Source organism: Chanos chanos, chromosome 3 (genome assembly GCF_902362185.1).
Source record: "Chanos chanos chromosome 3, fChaCha1.1, whole genome shotgun sequence".
Taxonomy (NCBI): Eukaryota; Metazoa; Chordata; class Actinopteri; order Gonorynchiformes; family Chanidae; genus Chanos; species Chanos chanos.
The window spans coordinates 7,265,685-7,285,000 of record NC_044497.1 but is presented as its reverse complement, the minus strand read 5'-3'; the positions used below and the strand labels follow the sequence as shown (position 1 = coordinate 7,285,000).

General features: G+C 44.1%; 2 protein-coding genes across 2 annotated transcripts in view; one reads left to right on the top strand and one right to left on the bottom strand.

Annotated features, from left to right (window-relative positions):
- Positions 1–14,107, top strand: part of asap1b (ArfGAP with SH3 domain, ankyrin repeat and PH domain 1b) — a 58,623-nt gene extending 44,516 nt beyond the window's left edge. The window contains exons 18-31 of the mRNA XM_030767198.1: positions 1,211–1,344; positions 1,521–1,612; positions 1,808–1,994; positions 3,260–3,345; positions 5,752–5,867; positions 6,697–6,764; positions 7,071–7,178; positions 7,538–7,772; positions 10,568–10,738; positions 11,796–11,886; positions 12,193–12,257; positions 12,479–12,975; positions 13,275–13,397; positions 13,780–14,107. Coding sequence (XP_030623058.1) covers positions 1,211–1,344; positions 1,521–1,612; positions 1,808–1,994; positions 3,260–3,345; positions 5,752–5,867; positions 6,697–6,764; positions 7,071–7,178; positions 7,538–7,772; positions 10,568–10,738; positions 11,796–11,886; positions 12,193–12,257; positions 12,479–12,975; positions 13,275–13,397; positions 13,780–13,857 — 2,051 coding nt within the window. The 3' untranslated portion in view covers positions 13,858–14,107. The remainder of the gene's footprint in view (positions 1–1,210; positions 1,345–1,520; positions 1,613–1,807; positions 1,995–3,259; positions 3,346–5,751; positions 5,868–6,696; positions 6,765–7,070; positions 7,179–7,537; positions 7,773–10,567; positions 10,739–11,795; positions 11,887–12,192; positions 12,258–12,478; positions 12,976–13,274; positions 13,398–13,779) is intronic.
- Positions 14,108–16,482: 2,375 nt separating this feature from the next.
- On the bottom strand, positions 16,483–18,781 carry eef1a1l3 (eukaryotic translation elongation factor 1 alpha 1, like 3). The gene is made up of 7 exons (XM_030767241.1): positions 18,638–18,781; positions 18,393–18,572; positions 17,944–18,240; positions 17,703–17,853; positions 17,286–17,542; positions 16,910–17,144; positions 16,483–16,595 (listed from the first exon to the last, which is right to left on the bottom strand). Exons 1-7 carry the CDS (start codon positions 18,779–18,781, stop codon positions 16,483–16,485), a joined length of 1,377 nt encoding a protein of 458 aa, XP_030623101.1.
- Between the last annotated feature and the right edge of the window lie 535 nt (positions 18,782–19,316).

Genomic DNA, 19,316 nt, shown 5'->3' with positions numbered 1-19,316 from the left:
ATTACCGCGTTTCCCTGATACACACCATCAGCTCTTCTTTAGCTCATTCTAACCTCTTCGATTTTTTTTTCTCTCCTCTCTCAGATTACACTTAGATTAAGCTCCGCCTCACCTCACCTGTCAAAGATCCGTTTTGAAACAGCCACTTTAAAAGACTTCCTCTGTATCTCCTCTTCTCTTCCCCCCCCCCCCCTTTGTTCATCTTTTGGGGTTTGGTTTATCTTTGTACAGAAGACAATTGTATGCTAATCCATGTGTGTAATCTGTCTGTAAAAAGCTGCACAGTCTCACGGGGGGCCTCTGGTCGTGGACTAGTAGAGCTGGTCTGAGATCAGTCTTGTCATGACTGCTTTGGCCATCTGTAGGTTGTAAGTGACAGCTGAGTGTAATGGTATGGTCCTGTGGTCTCTGCTGAACAGCAGTTCTGCTTCTATATTAAGCTGCCTTATGGCTCTCTCCTCTCTTCTCCTCTCCCTCGCTCTTCTCTCTCTATCCTCTTATCTCTCTCTCTCTCTCTCTCTCTCTCTCTCTCTCTCTCTCTCTCGCTCTTTTACTTTTTTAGCTGAGAGGATTTCACTGGCTTGTGCAAACACACACACACACACGCACACACTATCTTGTGCCATGGTCTGTTTCCTTTTCTCGCTAGCAGCGTCCACAGGCTTGCTGGGTGTGTGTCTCTGAGTGTTGATATGTGTGTGTGTGTGTGTGTGTGTGTGTCTGCAGACTATCTCTTGTTTCTCAGCCATTCTCTCAAGTTCCTCTGAAATCGCACATGATGCAGTGTTGCATTTCCCATCTCAAAGTGCTGGGTTCCACTGTATGTCTCGCATGCATCACACGACCTCTAGTGGTGAGGCGTGTGAACTGCAGCCAGAAATACATGCAGAGCTGAATGAATCATATTAACCCCTCCCTGACAGAGAGGGGAAAAGAGTGTCCACTCTGGCCAAATTCTCCCTGCCACTTCACATACTGATGTCATACTCTCAGGGAGTCTTTTAATCATTTGTGCACAAAAAGCAAGATTAAAAATATATCTGTACATAGAGTAAGATTGGTTCAGCTGGATTTTTCTGTTCTGGCCTTTGTCGTTGTTGCTGGTGTTGTCATTGTTTTGTTGTTGTTGTTGTTGTTATTGTTGTTGTTGTTATTGTTGTTGTTTGTTTTGGCTGGCCCACATTTGCTTGAATTTTTCCGTTGTGTTCAGATCCAAAATGGTTGTCCACTAACCTGGGAATTCTGACGTGCATCGAATGCTCGGGCATACACAGAGAAATGGGAGTGCACATCTCACGCATCCAGTCCATGGAACTGGACAAACTGGGAACTTCAGAACTCTTGGTATTCAGCAATCAGAATTGCATTTTCAAATCCATACCATAGCACAGACGATCATCTTTTTCAATATAAACGCTACAATGTTTATAAAATTCTCTTGAGCTGACAATTTGCACTAACTTCAGCTCAGTTGTGATGTGTCTGTGGAGTCAGAATGTTCTCTGTGTTTGTGTCTGCAGCTGGCCAAGAATATTGGGAACAGTAGTTTTAATGAAATTATGGAGGGGAATCTCCCGTATCCTACACCCAAACCAACCCCTTCCAGTGACATGTAAGAGACCTGTTTGCTGTCTGTTTCATGAAAATAGAGCTTATTTGACCTTTAACACCACTGACGATGACACACAGAGCTAATGTGAGCTGAATGAATATCTTTGTGTTTTTTTTCTCCTGTTTTTTTTTTTCCCTCGCCACATCCTTCTTCTCTCTCTCTCTCTCTCTCTCTCTCTCTCTCTCTCTCTTTCAGGACAGTTCGTAAAGAGTTTATAAACGCTAAATATGTCGACCACAAGTTTGCTCGAAAGACCTGCACCTCGGCAGCCGCCAAGATGAGTGAACTGTTCGAGGCCGTCAGGTCACGTGACCTGCTGTCGCTCGTCCAGGTGTACGCCGAGGGGGTGGAGCTTATGGAGCCCCTGCCTGACGGAGGACAGGTGAGCCTTCCGCCCACACACAGGTAATGAGTCTTACATAAGGGCCGAGACACTATTAGACACACACACACACACACACACATGCCCAGACTGACCAGTTAGCACTCATCTTTGACAAATACACTACTATTTGCTGCTTTTTTAGAAACAAAAATTTCCCGCGTGTTTTCCCAGTCATCTGGTTCTTCTGGTTCTTCCCAGTCATAATGCTTTTTCCTTTATGAGAGTGTCAGTCGGTTCCTGCCGATTTTGGAGAGATTGCGTGGTAATACCAGATAAATCCTTCATTCTGGAGGTTTGAGAGCTTTGCTCTGAATCTGACGCAAAACACAAAGCCATAGATTTCAAAGGGGACTGAAGTCCACAGGGACTGAACAGGACTCTTTGTAGATCTAATATGACTCACACTCACACACACACACACACTCATACACACACTCTGTGAGAGCATGGTTCATTGGCTGACTCATCCACTTAAGAGCCTGTGTGCTTGAGTGGATGTGTGGAGGTTCAGCTGAGGAGACGGGCACACTGAGTGTGACTGGAATGATGAGTTTTGATAGTTTCTGAGGTTTTCACACAGCGGGAGCCTTGAGTCCACACATCCTCAACTGATGAGTTGGCCGACTGACTCCAAGGTTAATACACTCTACCGAAAATAATAGAACTCCCCTGGGTCGTTGTGTCCTGAAGCCTCCTCTATAAGAGTTTGTTATCAGACAAACACTGAACAGACAAGAGTTTGGAGGAGTTTCCAACTATAGTTACTTATATCACAGAAATACTCAGCTGTCCCTGTAAAGCTTGTACTAATTCAGTGCCCCCCCCCCCTTTGTGCCATGTCTGTTGTAGCTCAAGTGATTTCAATTCAACTGATTTCAAATGAACATCTACACAATGTTACTCTTAACAAGTGGATGAGAACTTCTCATTTCTGCCACAGTCCCGGTCCTGAATTCCTAGACTAGGGACACCCAGATCCAGTCCTGGAGTGCCAAAGTCCTGCTGCTTCTCTTGTCAACCAACTACAGGTGGTCTCTGATTGGCTGAAGAGCACACACTCCTGTTTTCCAACAGGAAAAAAAATCAGCATCTGATTAAGAGATTAAAAACAAAACGCACCAGGACTTTGACCCTTCAGGACTGGATTTGGGCATCTCTGATCTAGACCACGACGACTAGAATCTGAAAACTGTTCATGGTTCGTGGAACCTTAGAACCAACCCAACATCACTAATGCTATACTGTGGTGTCGCCCCCTGCAGGAGGGAGGAGAGACAGCACTACACTATGCAGTAAGGACAGCTGACCACACCTCTCTACACCTGGTGGATTTCCTCATTCAGAACAGGTAACAGACTGCGATAGACTTAAGTTAAGATCTGATTTGATCACAGTAGTTTTCTTTTGCCGAGAAACTGGGAAGCTTAATTATAACTTGGGTTGAGACCTTGTCTCTCAACCTAGTCCTCAAGCAAAGCTTTCTGTCCACAGAACTGTTTTAGGCTCATCTGTTTCTAATTAGCCTGTGTTTGACGGTTAGTTCATCAGTTGAGTCAGATGTAACAAAGCAGGGCTGTTTTTTTTTTTTTTTTCTGAGCGTTGGTTTGAGCAATACTGCATGAGAAAGGTTGGAACAGACGGAACAGAAAACGAATTCTTGAAAATATGTCAAAATTTAGAGGAATGCGTATGGGTTTGATTCGAGTCACATTTTTACTGAAAAGTGACTGCGAAGTGAAAAAAAAAAAAAAAAGAAGAAGAAGAAGAGGAAGAAGAATTTGGGAACAACCTTTAGCAGAAAGCCCAGAGAGCGTTCAGAAAAGCCACATAACTCTATCTTTAGCGCCGGGATGAGGAACTGGGTCGAAATTCTGACCACGCTCCAAAATCCGGTGGGTCCGACTGGGGAGCAGACCGACCGAAAATATCAGGCTACAGTGGGAGAGACAGGAACTCTGCGTACCGTACCCCCGTCCAAACATGACCTGTCTGTGCCTTCAGCATTCCACAACCCCAGGCATAACCTCAAAGGCCCCACTATCTGAATGGCATTTCCCACTGCATGCTGAAATGCTTGGCTGCCTTAGCACATGTGGAAATTCCATTAGCTTAGCATTGACATTCATTCATTCATTCATTCATTCACAGAGAAAGACCTACAGACCTCGAATTGTGGTGTGGGCACCGCTACGAATTGTAGGTGTGTTTATTTTCAAAGCAGAGCGTTCGCCCGTAGACCCGAATGGTTCAATTCAGAAGGACGTCACCTCCAAAACGTTTTTTTTTTCATTCTAAATGACTTGAGAGACGCGAGAAAAGAGCCCCGTTAAGAATAACGGCCGAGCACGCTCCGGTCAGGACTGGCCGGATTAGAGCGGTTCGTGCTGTCGGACCCGCTCCGTCGTGCGTTTGTGGAACGCGCCGTATGGGCACAAACAGACGTTTCGTGGAACCGGAGTTCTGTAGCCGAGTTCTCTGTGGTTCCCATAAGGCAAACAGAAGTAGGTCACACACTCGTTCGACTGCCTTCACTTCTCTCCTTCTTTTCCACTCTTTGAGTGCTGTTGACCCAGTTACATGGAGACACCGGGGTCTTAAATACTCACCCAGGGACATAAGCGCTGTCACAGATAGGACACGGAGAGATTTTGTTTTGGCTCTGTTCTTACGGAGAATGCTCTTTTGGCGTATGGAAAGGTAGAATAGGGCCCAGGAACTGATGTCTTTGAAAAGAAAAAAGAAAAAACGGTTTTGAGATGGAATATGTTGGGTTTTGTGTCAAAGGATGGGTATGGGTCGATTTGTGTATGTGTGTGTGTGTGTGTGTGTGTGTGTGTGTGTGTGTGCGTGTGTGTGTGTGTCTGTGTGTGTATGTGTGTGTGCGTGTGTGTATGTGTGTGTATGCATGTGTGTATGTGTGTGTGTGCATGTGTTCAGCGTGCATGCCCACGTGTGTGTGTGTGTGTGATGCACAGTGTGTGTGTTCATTAATCACCTGCAGCTGCATGTGTGTGTGTGTGTGTGTGTGTGTGTGTGTGTATCTGTGGATGCCCTGCCATTGGTGTGTGTTTTGAGTCGTTCTGGTGGGTTTTGCTCATTGGCCTGTGGTGGGCACAGGGCGGGGCGGGCATCCAGCGGGCATTTGCTGGGCCAATGTTTGGCAGACTGGCGGTAAAAGAAAAAACAACAACAAAAAAAAACAGTTCTGTTTAATAAAATGACATTCAGGTCTATAGACGCTGAGCTCTCAGCAGTGAAGAAAAACCAAACAGAAATCCGCTGCTGCAGCTGCCCACTGCTGCACCGCTGTGTGCTTTACTGGAGATGTTGTTCGATCAGCCAGTTAAATGGAATCGCCGTACTTTCACACCTGAGTGGATAAAGGATCCAGTCATAAATTGGGCACTGTTTGCATCCAATTTGTTTTTTATATGATGTCATTTATTCTTAAAGGGGAGGTCGATAATAATAATAATCATACCAATAATGATAATAATAAATGGCAGACAACCTTTGTTCAGCCTTTAGTGACAACAACAACGTTTGCCTGACAACTAACCTTTGTGTGCTTTGTGTGTGCTTTGTGTGTGTGTGTGCGTGCGTGTGTGTGTGTGTCTGTGTGTGTGTGTGTGTGTGTGTGTGTGTGTGTGTGTGTGTGTGTGTGCGTGCGTGCGTGCGTGTGTGTGTCTGTGTGTGTGTGTGTGTGTGTGTCTGGGTGCACATGCATATGTGTGTGTACATTTGTGTCTTGCAGTGGGAACCTGGATAAACAGACAGAGAGGGGAAACACAGCTCTACACTACTGCTGTATGTTTGAGAAACATGAATGCCTCAAACTACTGCTGAGGGGCAAACCTACTACAGACATCAGTGAGTCTCTCTCTCTCTCACACAGACGTGAACTCACACGCACACACACACAGTCAAAGATACACGCACACACACACACGTACGTACAAACACACACACACAGTCAAAGATACACACACACACGTACAAATACACACATAGCCAAAGATACACACACACACACACGTACAAACACACACACAACTAAAGATACATACACACATGCACACACACAGAAGCACACACACGCGTTCACACACACACACCCAACCAAAGACACAAACACACACACACACGCGCGCGGATACACATACACCCACACATACATGCACATTCCAAAGTTATTACAGGATGACACACTAAATTCCACTTACATCACTAAGTAAACACACAAACACCACTGATATCAGGCACTGAGTATCTCTCTCTCTCTCTCTCTCTCTCTCGCTCTCTCACACACATACATGCTCACACACACAGACAGACATACTTCACTTACTTTGTAAATGACCACCCTCATTGGGGACAATAAGCGTCTACACCCTTTTGTCTGTACAAGAGAACATGTAAGAAGCAAATCCACAAATTAGGCTTTGAGTTCACACCCATGTAAGACTAATGTATGACAGAAAGCATGGAAGACAGATCACGTTGTCTGTCATATAGGCCCTGTAAGAATTATGTTCTTGTTTAATGCCACATCTTTGAGGGAAAGCTTTAAATTGCCTTTTTTCTCTCTCACGACACATGTTATGTAAATATGACATCACCAGGGTGGGAGATTTGTGTCTGTTTCCAATGCTTTTTATGTGTTCGGCCTCATTATGATCTCATTTCTCATTTTTCTCAGCCAATCAGAACGGAGAGACAGCGCTAGATGTGGCCAGACGAATGAGAAACAGCCAGTGTGAAGAGGCAGTGAGTATCTGCTGAGAAATAATTGTACTAAACTGGTTAACGGAAAATATGTTTTTACGCCTCTGTTTTCACGGCGTATCTGTGTGTATCCGTATGCTAAGCTGGTCCATTATCTGGCAGGGATACGATTTGAACACTAGATGGCAGCAAACACTCAGATGTTGGGCAGTAGTGAAACAGTAGTGAAACAGCAGTGATCCTGACAGAATCAGAGATGTGCGCTGGAGTTTATGTGTAAACAGGGGTGTTTGTGTGTAAACAGGGGTGTGTGTGTAAAGGGGGTTGGTGTGTGTGTGTTTTTTTCAGTTGGTCCAGGCTGCTGATGGGAAGTTTAACCCACATGTTCACGTGGAATATGAGTGGAATCTCAGACTGGATGAAATAGATGAGAGTGATGATGATCTGGATGACAAGGTTTGATTGGGAACCACACACACACAAACATATGTGCATATGCTCAGATACACAAACATACACATTCATTCACATTCAAACACATACATACACATGCATGCATGTACACACACACACACACACACACACATGAACACATAACAACATACAGCCGTTAATGTAACTGCTGTCTGAATGGCATGGTGAAATTTCTCATCTACTCTTATCCAGTGTTTGCCCAAGCAATCAAAGGTTGGTAACAGTCTCACCCCAGGTGTCTCTTGCTTTCTTTCCCTCTCTTTCTCTCTCTCTCTCTCTCTCTCTCTGTCTGTCTGTCTGTCTGTCTTTCTGTCTGTCTGTCTGTCTGTCTGTCTCTCCAGCCCAGTCCTATAAAGAAAGACCGCTCTCCCCGGCCCCAGAGCTTCTGTCATTCGGCCAGTCTGTCTCCCCATGACAAACTCTCCCTGCCCGGTTTCATTGGCCAACGGGACAAACAGAGGTTGTCCTATACCGCCTTCACCAATCAGCTGTACAGCGTCTCTACCGACTGCCCTTCGTCCCCTGTCGCCGACGCCCCGCCCTTGCCTCCCAGGAACGCAGGCAAAGGTAGGACAAGTCCACCCGACCAATCAGCTGGCTTTATCTTCTGCCATAGCTCAGCCCAGGAAATGCGTCTGTCTTTGCCGCAATGACCGAACCAAAAAAAAAAACCCTCGATCGAACCGCTGCTGTCATATGGGCTAAACAATGCATAGCTAACATGCTATGTAGTAATGTGCAGCTAACTCGTCGACCAATCAGCTGCTTTCGTCACTGCTAAGCTGCTTTCAGACAGCGTCTTTGTAAGCACTAAATAAATAAATAAATGAATAAGTTGACAAATGAAGAGATATGAAATTGCTTTTACACATACACATACGCAGATTAGACCTCAGGTCATTCTGTATAATCCACAATAAAAGGATTTACCACACAGCCTGCGTTTACCACACATTTATACAGCATGACAGAGAATATGATTTAGTTTCAATACCAAGCGGGGAATATCGAATCGGAGAGAGGGCGAGATTGCGGTAGGGCAGACAAAAAACCTCGCCTCTTTGCCGTCGTTCTGTTGAACTTTGAGCTTTTTCGGCCTTTCATTCGTGTGACATAGCTTTAGAATCAGCTCAGCCGCGGAGTGCCACGCCCAGGGCCTGATATCACACATGAGAAAAAAAGAACTGGGATTCTGCCCAGCACCACAGCACTGTTTGTAGTGTCCTATTTAACAAAAGACACACCGCTGAGTCATACACCTCAGAATCCAGAATCTGTCTCATAGACTTGTCACGGTCTTAAAATTAATGCAGGCTTGTTCTTCATACACGCACACGTATGTATGCACGTACGCACACGCACATGCACATACGCTCACACACACCTAGGCCAGGAATGTCATTCGTCCTTAAAGATAAAAAGGCGGGAAGCAGACGTGATACCAGCTTATGCAAAGCCCTTCTAGAGACAGATGAGAGAGAGAGAGAGAGAGAAAGAGAGAGAGAGAGAGAGGGGAGGAAAGGAAAACTCAACAGACGTTATCTATTTAAATTACACAGCTATCTCACAATACAAACAGTAGTTTTATTCTGTCTAAAGCAGAGAACAGTCTCTTTGTGTGTGTGTGTGTGTGTGTGTGTGTGTGTGTGCGCGCGCGCATGTCCGAATGGAGATGAACTGCAGAGCTCCAACTACTGTGTATTCTGTCTGTGTGTGTGTGTGTGTGTGTGTGTGTGATGAAGAGACATTCTGGAAAGAGAGATGACAATGAAAGCTATCTCACAGAGAACAGAGTCTCAATACACAGACTTCACTACAAGAAACAGTGGGGCTTTTATCAGTTATGCCGTTTATTCTAATAAAATCCTCTGTTGTTTTTTTTTTCTTTTTTTTTCCTTCGCTTTTCATAGAATCTTAACACTCCGGTTTGTCATCGTGAGCTTGGTCTTTCATTTGACCCAGTTGTTTTTTTTTTTTTCTTTGCCAGCGAACTTAGGTTAATGACAGCTGCTCTTTCTCTATTTTCCTCTCTCTCTCTCTCTCTCTCTCTCTCTCTCTCTCTCTTTCTTTCTCTTCCTCCTTTTCTTACAGCTCCTCCTCTGGCATTCCTTGGCTCTCATTCTCACTATGCTACTCTGGCTAGCACCCGGCCATTCATCAGTGAATATCTGCCTTTTTTTATTTCATTTGCACTTGCTCCTCCCCCCTTTAAACCGGACCTATAATCCTTTTTGGGCCGTCCTCGTTAAGAATTAACCAGCCAACCAGCATACCTCATGAATAATGACAGAGCTGTTACATCTGCCCGCAAGTCATGATCAACTGCTTCTCCTTTATTGTATCGTTATCGTACTGGTCACATGACATGATACCGTCGTATGATTGGTCTGCGAAACATCTGAAAACAGCATGTTAAACACTCAGATTTACACTGTATTAAGTATCATTGTCTAATTTTGGTTATAACTTGCTGTGGCTATATGTGAGCTCTGTCTTCAGTGAGGTGTTTGCCAGCTTTTTTTTTTTTTTTAACTTGTAATTTGATTTTTATCTTTTGGTTGAGCTCCCTATTGGCCATGGTCTGTTATTGACGAATCATCGGAAATATCGACCGAACATTTAGAAAAGTACGCCCTAACGCCGTCGCCAAAAGAGACCCAAATCTCAGATTAGTGAAGCTCTTTCTTTTCTCACCGTTTGTCTCTCTCTTTGCTTCACGTTGTTTTTTCCCTCCTGTCATTATCGTGGTGCAGTGGGAATTATTAGCGTTTTTAAAGCCATTGTCTGTGTTAGCGGTCTGTGTCGTCCATGTTGCCCGAGAGATCAGGAGACTGATCTCGACTTCTCTCATTCCTGGGTCCTGTCCTTCTCTGCCTCTTTAGCACTCCAATATTAAGCCCCGCCCTTCGCTCTGTGTTTTCTCCCATCTGTCCGGTTCCGTAGCCTCATTGTTAGGTATACCTCCCTCCACTCTCCACTCCTTTCCCAGGTCAACCTTTAGAACCTCACCTTTCAGCTGTAGTCCGTCTATGGAGCGGCCTTGACTTTTGCCCTTCTCTGGTTCTCCCTGTTTTATATTCACACCTGTCCTTAATACCCTCCCTCCTCTCACCTCCTCTTATTTTACTCCTGCCCTGCCTTTTCCTCTCCTCTCCTCCCCTCTCCTCTCCTCCCCTCTCCTCCCGCTCCTCTCCTCTCCTCTCCTCTCCTCCCCTCCCCTCTCCTCTCCTCTCCTCTCCTCTCCTCTCCTCTCCTCTCCTCTCCTCTCTTTGTTCCTGTTGCCATATGTCTGAATGGCGTTTGCCTCCCATAACCTCACTGTATGTTATCACTGTTTTTGATTATTGTTTATTGTCCCCCCCTCCCTCCAGCCGCTCCCCAGTCCTCCTCCCTCTCTCCTTCCAACCCCTCCCCTGGTACGCAGACCCCCGGAGGCAGCTCCACACTGTCCAAGAAGAGGCCTCCGCCCCCTCCCCCCGGACACAAACGCACCCTGTCTGACCCCCCCACCCCGCTGTCCTACACTCCACACAGTAAAGGTGGGACATCCCCAGCTCATAGCAGCGTCCCTGTGTCGACGTAACACTTGGACATAGCATTGAGTTTCCTCACCACACAACAGCAGTGGCTCTTATCCATATCCATACATGCATTTAGTAGCTTTGTTCTCATTGTCTGTGTCTTAAGCAAGGTACTGAGTCTTTTTACATTCACAGTATAAGTTGTGGTTCATGTAAATGTCGCACGTCTGCATTCACTGATTATTTGTTTAAAGCAACCACCAGATAAACCCTTTGTTCTAGAGGGAACTTGCTGTATGTTCAGAGAGCTTTATCAGTAAAATCTTATATTTGAAATTTGGTAACTCAAACACAGTCACCAGAGCATAACGTGACAAGACAGTACTCTTTTTTTCTGTTTGTTTTCTAAAACGTTTCACAATGTTCTTCGGCCACAACACATGCTCCAAATTTCAGGGCAGTTTGACCCAGTGTCCAATAGGAAGCAATGCAAAGTTTCACACTAAAGGATTCTTGGTCATTGCTAATTGAGAGCTCAGCCTTACAACCCCTCACACACCCCCCCCCCCCCCCCCCTTAACCTTTGACCTCTGCATTGACCCTCCCTGACCCTGTGATGTGCATGACACTCATGAGTCCGAACGGTGAACGCCAGGGCGTGGTCAGTCATTTGTCCTGGAGAAAAGGTCATTCCTCCCAGTCTGAGTTTAAAACAGTTTAAACTAGAGCCGTAAGACATTGCAACAGCAGTCAAAATTTCACATGAAGATGAAAATCTGAAAGTTATAAATTACAAAGTTACCTGAGGCCCTCTCTCCTGGACAGTGATTGCACATCGCCTGAGTTGTATATGATTCTAAATAAAATAAATTACTAAAATGCAAAAACTCATTAACCATTAACCCAGTTTAACTGAACCGGAAATATCCGTATATTAAATTAAGTTTAAAATGTTTAAAACTACTTTGATACCTTCAGGTAAGTGAGTGATAGTATTTTTTTTTTTTACATGGATAAGCAGAGTAAACTTTAACCCTGCTAGTGACACGGTTTTTGTAATTGTGACCTCTTAATGACACCCTGCCCACAGGAAGTGACTCAACGCCTCCTCCCATGAATAAAATGTCTCCTGTTACCAACAGATTTGAAGGCATCCCACAGCAGCTGAGGTAAATCTTCTCTCTGCTCAGTGACACATAAAAAAAAAAAACAAATCACGAAAACAGTTTTGCAGAGTGGGGCTGTTAAACCATCTGCTGTTTATTAATACAGTCCATTTGCATGGAAAAGGTCATTCTAAACCACAACATGACTGATTACAAAGTTCTGTGTGTTACTGATAGTGTACACCGAGAAACTAACACCTTTCTAAAAATGTTACTGGAAATGCAGAACTGCATTGTTGATGTGATGGCAGTGAAAGATGTTCATTTAATATTTAAATGTTATTTGTTTGTTTGTTTTTGTTGTTATAGCACTGCTTCTAACACCACAAAGTCCACCCTTGGTCCAAGGGTGCTTCCCAAACTACCTCAAAAGGGTAGGTTTTTCGAAATGTAATATGAATGATTGCAGAAATAAAATCATATATTTCTCTTAATGTATGATGTGTTTCAGCAAAATATGTTGTCTTTTCAACATCTCCCACTTGTCGCTTGTTTGGTACATATGTATCGTCCTGAGTGTGAGATGCATTCTTCGATCAGTTGCTGTTTTGCGGTTTGAGACAAACCTGACAAAGCCCATTTTGTTTGTTTTCAGTTGCATTGCGTAAGATTGACACCATACATCACCCGTCTACGGAAAAATCCAGTCAGCCTCCAGACCCTCCCATGTTTCAGAGGTCTCCACAAGGTTCTGACACCACCCAGAAAGTTCTGTTACCAGATAAACCCCAACTTGGGGAGTTACCCCCCAAACCTCAACCCTCAGATTTGCCCCCCAAACCTGGAGAACTGCCTCCTAAGCCCCAACTCTCTGACCTGCCCCCGAAACCTCAGCTGGGCGACCTACCGCCCAAACCGCAATTAAAAGACCTACCCCCTAAACCGCACCTAGTGGACATTCCTCCAAAACCTGAACCAGCACAGAAACCTCCACCTGGTGAGGTCGCACCCAAACCTCAGCTACATGAAGCACCGGTGGCCAATCAGCAAGCAGAGCCAGCTCCACAACCCGCCCAGTCCAGTGAGGACACCAACGGGAGTCCAGCAGGCGCTCCGGAGATGCCTGTACCGTTACCCAGGAAGATCAATTCAGTGAGACTTCGTTTCTAGAATTACCCGTGGCTTAAAATAGAACACCACAGCACAGAAAAGTTCACTCACACCCAGAGAAACAGTCACATGGATTCATTTAAAAAAAAAAAAAAATCATACCAAATCACTCCAGCCACCATAAGTTTGATGTATAGTATGACAGGATCAACACGCAGAAATTTTAAGATACTCATCGATTTTCTTGGTTTTCACATTACCGGTTTCGCATTCTTACTGTGGAATCTGTGCTGGACTTTGATGATAAGTGTGAATTGTGTCATTGCTGTCGTTATCTCCAGGCGAAGAGTAAAGTCCGTCGCGTGAAGACCATCTATGACTGCCAGGCTGATAATGATGATGAGCTGACCTTTGTGGAGGGCGAGGTTATTGTGGTAACTGGAGAGGAGGACCAGGAGTGGTGGGTGAGTGTGACACTAATGTTTCCATGACAACCACGCACCACTCACACAGCCTCTCAAACGTCTCACAAGCAACTGCGCCATACTGTTCTGACACAAACGGAAAATCATAATCATACCCTTATACTCGTACCTGTTATAACTGATGTTAAGTATTACCCAAAGTATTAAGGCTTCGGATCTTATCTGCTGTGGTACTATGATATATTTAATGGGTTTTTTTGTCTGCAGTTATCCCACCCCTATAGATACTTTCTTCTGTAAAATTATAGCGCCTAAGAAATTTCTCAGGTTGTAGACTGAGAGTGTTATTCTTAGCTGAACAGTGTTTTTAGGTGGAGTCTGTCTAAACCACACACTCACTGCACCATGTCTGTCCTTTCAGATCGGACACATCGAAGGTCAGCCGGAGAGGAAAGGTGTCTTCCCCATGTCTTTCGTCCATATCCTATCTGACCAATGACATGTGTTCCAAAGCACTGATGTCACTCTAAAGGCCCCTCCTGCACCACCCAGGCCACACCCACCCCATTATAGTATGTGTTACCAAGGGAAGTCAATGTAAATAGCTGCTGAAGGAGCCTCTGTGTGTTATAAATGTTTTTAAGAAAAAAAGAAGACAATATGAAACCACAAAATGGAACCTAACCCACTTTGTTTTAGCTACTGGGAGGTATGGTGCGCGTACAGAGGGAAGGTAAATAAAGTGAGTGTCTTTCTGCCAGTGTTGCTGTTTCCCTCTTGGGTATAGTCTGCTTTCAGCGTGACTGTATCCACTCCCCAAAAAAAAAAAAGAGAGAAAAGAAAAGTCCAGCACTTGCCCAAGATCACCTTGAACTGTTGTTGACTCTCTGTGTATATATATATACGAATGTACATAGATTTGTGTTACTGCACACTTGTCTGTGCGTGCGTGCGTGTGTGCGTGTGCGTGTGTGGTTGTATGTGTACACGCTGTATGTGTACATGCAAACTTGTGTTAGTGTGTAAATTTAACGTGTATACATGTATTCTGCCTGCCAGCTATCCACTCCTCTGACGAGGCCTGTTGAAAATCGAGCTCTATAGTATTAGTTCGCTCTGGTCAGTGTTGACATCCACCAGGTCACAGACCAGATGGAAAAACTGAACTGAAAAAGAAAAAAGAAAGGAAAAAAAACGTTCTCCCATCCTCTTCTGGAAGGTTTTTTTTTTTTTACAAGACTGCAGAGACTCACAAACAGCAGCAGGATTCACCTGTTTTTAACCTCTCCAACATACCACTATTAGCACGTTCCAAGGATGAAATATCTATTCGTTGCGCGTTCTGAATTTTCATTTGCTTTTTGTGTATGAGATCATGTTTCTCTGTGAAATAACACACTAGTTACCATGGTGAAGAATCCTCACTTCTCTGTTTTAAACGTCTGTTCGATATTTGCGACCAGTGGTTGACACTCTCCGATTTCCCAGAAAATCTGTGTTGTGTCGTCTTGTGTTATATATAGACCACTATTGGAGAATCCTGTTTGCGTTTTATTTTGTTTGACTGCTAGTCTGTCCCTCACTTTTCTAAAAAAAAAAAAAAAAAAAAAAAAATCACAATCTCTCTGCTCGTCTCATCTCTGTTCTAGGTCTCACTTTCTGTTACTCATGATAACAAGCGTTGTAATTTTACGAGAGAAGTTTGATACTTGAAGTATTATGAAAAGCACTCTGGGACAGATGTTTTTTTTTTTCCACTGATGTTTTCCAAGATGTGAAGTGATGCGACTTTGGAGAGAGAAGATGTGAAGATGAAATATTAACGATGATGATGATGCAGAAAAAGGACAGATTGTGCGAGAGATGAAGTATCGATGTTTTGTACGTAATAATTCCATTGTCAGTAATACAGGCTATCACGGTCTCTTTTTGTTGTTTTTTTGTTGTTTTTTTTCCCCCTAAATAATTTTGAACTGTGTTTTGCTATTTTGTATCGTGTAGGAGACAAAGTATTCTTGAGAACTAAGTTGGACACTCAGGATTTCAGAGCAAACAAAATGCAAAACCGTGGAGATAAAAACACAAGCCAGCCGTACTGTCCGCACCGCTCATTCAGTGACTCGTACTCCATACAAACTGCAATAGCCTAGAAGGCATTGTATTGTTAAATAAAAAAAAATACACAATTATCCCTCCATTCTGGACAGTTTCCAAAGGAGAAAAAAAAAGTGAAACATATTCAGAAGGCACTCGAACAGAGCAAATATGCAGTAAACGTCTGTCAAAGCACTCATCCGTGGCATGTTTTTAACAGTTTTTACATAAAAGGGACCCTTACTGAATTGCTTTGTGAAACTGGATGTCCTGTTGTAGACCACTCAGTTCAAGGGACCCAACAAATAGCTGATGTCAGAAAAATCATGTTAGACCACTTGTAAAGGAAAGCATTCAGGTTCAGTTTCTGTAAGCATAGAAGTGCAATTGTTGGTCATTGGTGAATATTTATTTCATCCTGGTATAGAGGCTGTGTTTTCTGTTTGGCTTTTGTTTTTTTTAGACCTGGTTCAATATTGGGTTTTGGAGAACCTTACCCTCCCTTTGTTATATTTTGAAGAGAAAACTGGATTATATGTTTAAGGTCCACATTTCCAATTATTCCCTTTGACTGCATATCCAGAGGATCATGCTTGTTGAACAGGAACATCAGACCATTCATTCCATTGTATTAATAAAGGTTGTGTTGTACTGGATCATTCAGCTAATCTCTGGTTTTGTTCAACATGGAAAAAAATAATAACTCAGCTGTTCAAATGCATCAAGCCAATCATCAGCTTTGGTAAAAATGACCCCAGTCATGGATAACAAATCACATGATTGCAACCAAGGAATTTTAATTGCAGTCCAGAAACTCCACATACAATTCACCTTTGTGAACTTCCAACACCTAAAGGCTTTCTATAAATGGTAGTCATCTTCAGCATGACGCGTCAATACTAATCCAAAATAACCTAATTTTTTGGAAACAAAATGCTCTACTTTACACTATACAAAAAAGTACTTAAATTACATAGACTGCTGATAAACCCAAAAATAGCATGGGGGGGAGGGGGAGAGGAATTTAAATTCATTTTGAGATCTGGGTTTTTTGTACAGTTTTTTTTGTTTGGTCAGCCTTCTCCACAGATTTAATGACACCAACAGCAACAGTCTGTTTCAAGTCCCTTGCTGCAAAGCGACCTGTAGGGATGGAGGAAGGGGCGGGGGGGGGATGGGGTTAGATTTACAAACCGCCTTCGAAATAACGGTCCATTCAAGTCAAGCATTTTAATACAGTTATGACAGTGTGTAATGAAATGGCTCCAAGAACTCTGGATCCTCAGAAGAAATATTGCAAGCCTTGGCACATTTCCATGAGTACCTGATCAGTTATTAATTTTATTAACCAGACATCGCCGACTCCACCGAGTAATCGCGTAGTATAGTCGAGTGTGCAAAACATGAGTATAGAAGCCTGGAGGCTCTATATTAACAAGCATAGAACGTTAGTTCACCTAAAGCAGGATAGTTGAAGAAGCTCTCCACACACAAAGGCTTATTTGGGACCAGTTTGACTGTCGCAGCATCTCCAGACATCAGGACCTGAGGCCAGTCTTCCAGCTTCTTCCCCGTGCGTCTGTCAATCTTCTCTCGTAGCTCGGAGAAGCGGCAGGTCACGTGCGTCGTGTGACAGTCCAGCACTGGAGAATAACCAGTCTTGATTCTACCTGGATGGTTCAGAATGATTACCTGTTGAACAAGATGACCAGAATTCCAGATCAAGTCCACACACCCCCGCCCCCCGAAAAACACTGAGTTAAAACAGCGACTCTAAGCCTAAACACAGCCAAGGTTGAAGGGTCATTTTAGGTGCATGGGTTAATGGCCCACCTGAGCAACGAAGCTGTTGACGTCTGATGGTGGGTCTTGCTGGGCATTACCGGCCACGTCTCCTCGCCGCAGGTTCTTAACGGCCACATTCTTGATGTTGAAGCCCACGTTGTGCCCGGGCAGGGCCGTCTGCAGTCCCTGGTGATGCATCTCAATGGACTTTACCTCTGCAGTCAGCTTAGCAGGCGAGAAGGTCAACATCATCCCAGGTTTCAGCACACCTGTCTCAATTTTACCCACAGGCACGGTGCCAACACCTATAACAATTAATGGAGGTGGGAAATGTACATTTTAATTCTCTTGGGCTCGGAAAAATGCAGCAAAAAAAAAAAAAGATGTCTTGTTTTACGGATATCTCGTTTTACTTTTGTTTTGCTTTATGGGCTGCTCATGCAAGCATACCATCCAGCAACCCACCCCCAATCTTGTAGACATCCTGCAGAGGCAAGCGTAAGGGCTTGCTAGTGTTGCGCACAGGGGGGTGTATGGAATCCAGCACCTCCAGGAGAGTTCTTCCACTGGCATTGCCCTCCTTTCTCTTGATTTTCCATCCTTTGAACCAAGACATCTGTTAAAACAAACACGCACTATAAAATACCGTAACTTCTACAATTCCGCGAAGTTCCCTCGCTTCTGGAACGCTACGCAGATACAAAACCTTCTGTGATGGCGCGAGCATGTTCTCTCCAGTCCAGCCAGATACAGGCACGAATGGAACCGCTGCGGGATCATAACCGATCTTTTTAATGAACACGGTCACATTCTTCGCCACCTCATCGTAACGCCTCTGGCTGAAAGGTGGCTCCGTCAGATCCATTTTGTTAATGCAAACAATGAGCTGTTTTACCCCGAGCGTGTAGGCCAAAAGCGCATGTTCTCTGGTCTGACCATTCCGAGAAATGCCAGCTTCAAACTCTCCCTTTGCTGCGGAGACCACCAGGAGAGCGACATCAGCCTATCGGAGTGAAGCAGACATACGAGCGACATTAAACTTTGAGGGCTCAAACGAGTGAGAAGTCTGGATTTCAATTTATTGCAGTACTTATTTGGTGTCGAACTGAATCTGACTACATTACCCAAACATCACCTCCAATGGTGATTACTCACCTGTGACGTCCCAGTGATCATATTCTTAATGAAATCACGGTGACCAGGTGCATCAATAATTGTGATTGAATACTTCTGAGTAGTGAATTTCAGCAGAGAGATGTCAATTGTGATGCCACGTTCCCTCTCTGCTTTTAGTTTATCCAAAACCCACGCGTATTTGAAGGAGCCCTTGCCAATCTGGAAGAACAAAACACTTAGAAACATCCAACAACAATTACACTGAAGAAACAAGTAGAACCCACCTGGGTTGCAGCCTTCTCATATTTCTCGAGCGTTCTTGGATCGACCCCGCCGCATTTATATACTAGGTGACCGGTGGTCGTGGATTTTCCACTGTCAACATGACCAATGATAACCAGGTTAATGTGAATCTTCTCTTTTCCCATGATGTATTTCAGCTCTTGGTTTCCAACGCGTTCTTCCTCGCCTTGTTAGAATGACGGCCTCTATCTCTGTCGTCGTCTTTAGAAGTTTAGGGGAAGTTCCGCGCCTACTGAGGGGCTATATATCACTAAAGATCAATTAACGCGTTAGGGAGACCTTCTGATCGACATTCCATTCAGGTGAGTTCATTAAATAGTAATGATCTCTTACGCTCTGATTCGTTGGACAGTTAGAGCGAACCGCACGACAACGGACAAGCATTTTATACAGGTTTTGATCACAGTGCATTTTATAAACATTCATATATGTCGTGGTTTTGTTTGTTGGGGTGGGTCACATAAATAAACTGGTCACGCGTTGCAGTTCTCGCAAAGCCTGTGAAAAACCTAATCTTTAACACGTGGATGGGTTTATTATCGCGCAATCATGGAAGATAAAAACACTTACGTCTTCCTTTAAATTTACATAACGGGTTTTCTTTTATCTTTCAGGTTTGTTGCTCATGCGCAAATTTGCAATGAATTGCCCGTGCCGTTG

Coding starts and splice junctions, on each gene's coding strand:
- eef1a1l3 (XM_030767241.1), bottom strand. CDS start 18,781: ATGGGAAAAGAGAAGATTCACATTAACCTGGTTATCATTGGTCATGTT. Junction 18,241..18,392: donor TGATCACTGGGACGTCACAG/GTGAGTAATCAC, acceptor TCACTCCGATAG/GCTGATGTCGCTCTCCTGGT. Junction 17,145..17,285: donor TCAACAGCTTCGTTGCTCAG/GTGGGCCATTAA, acceptor CTTGTTCAACAG/GTAATCATTCTGAACCATCC.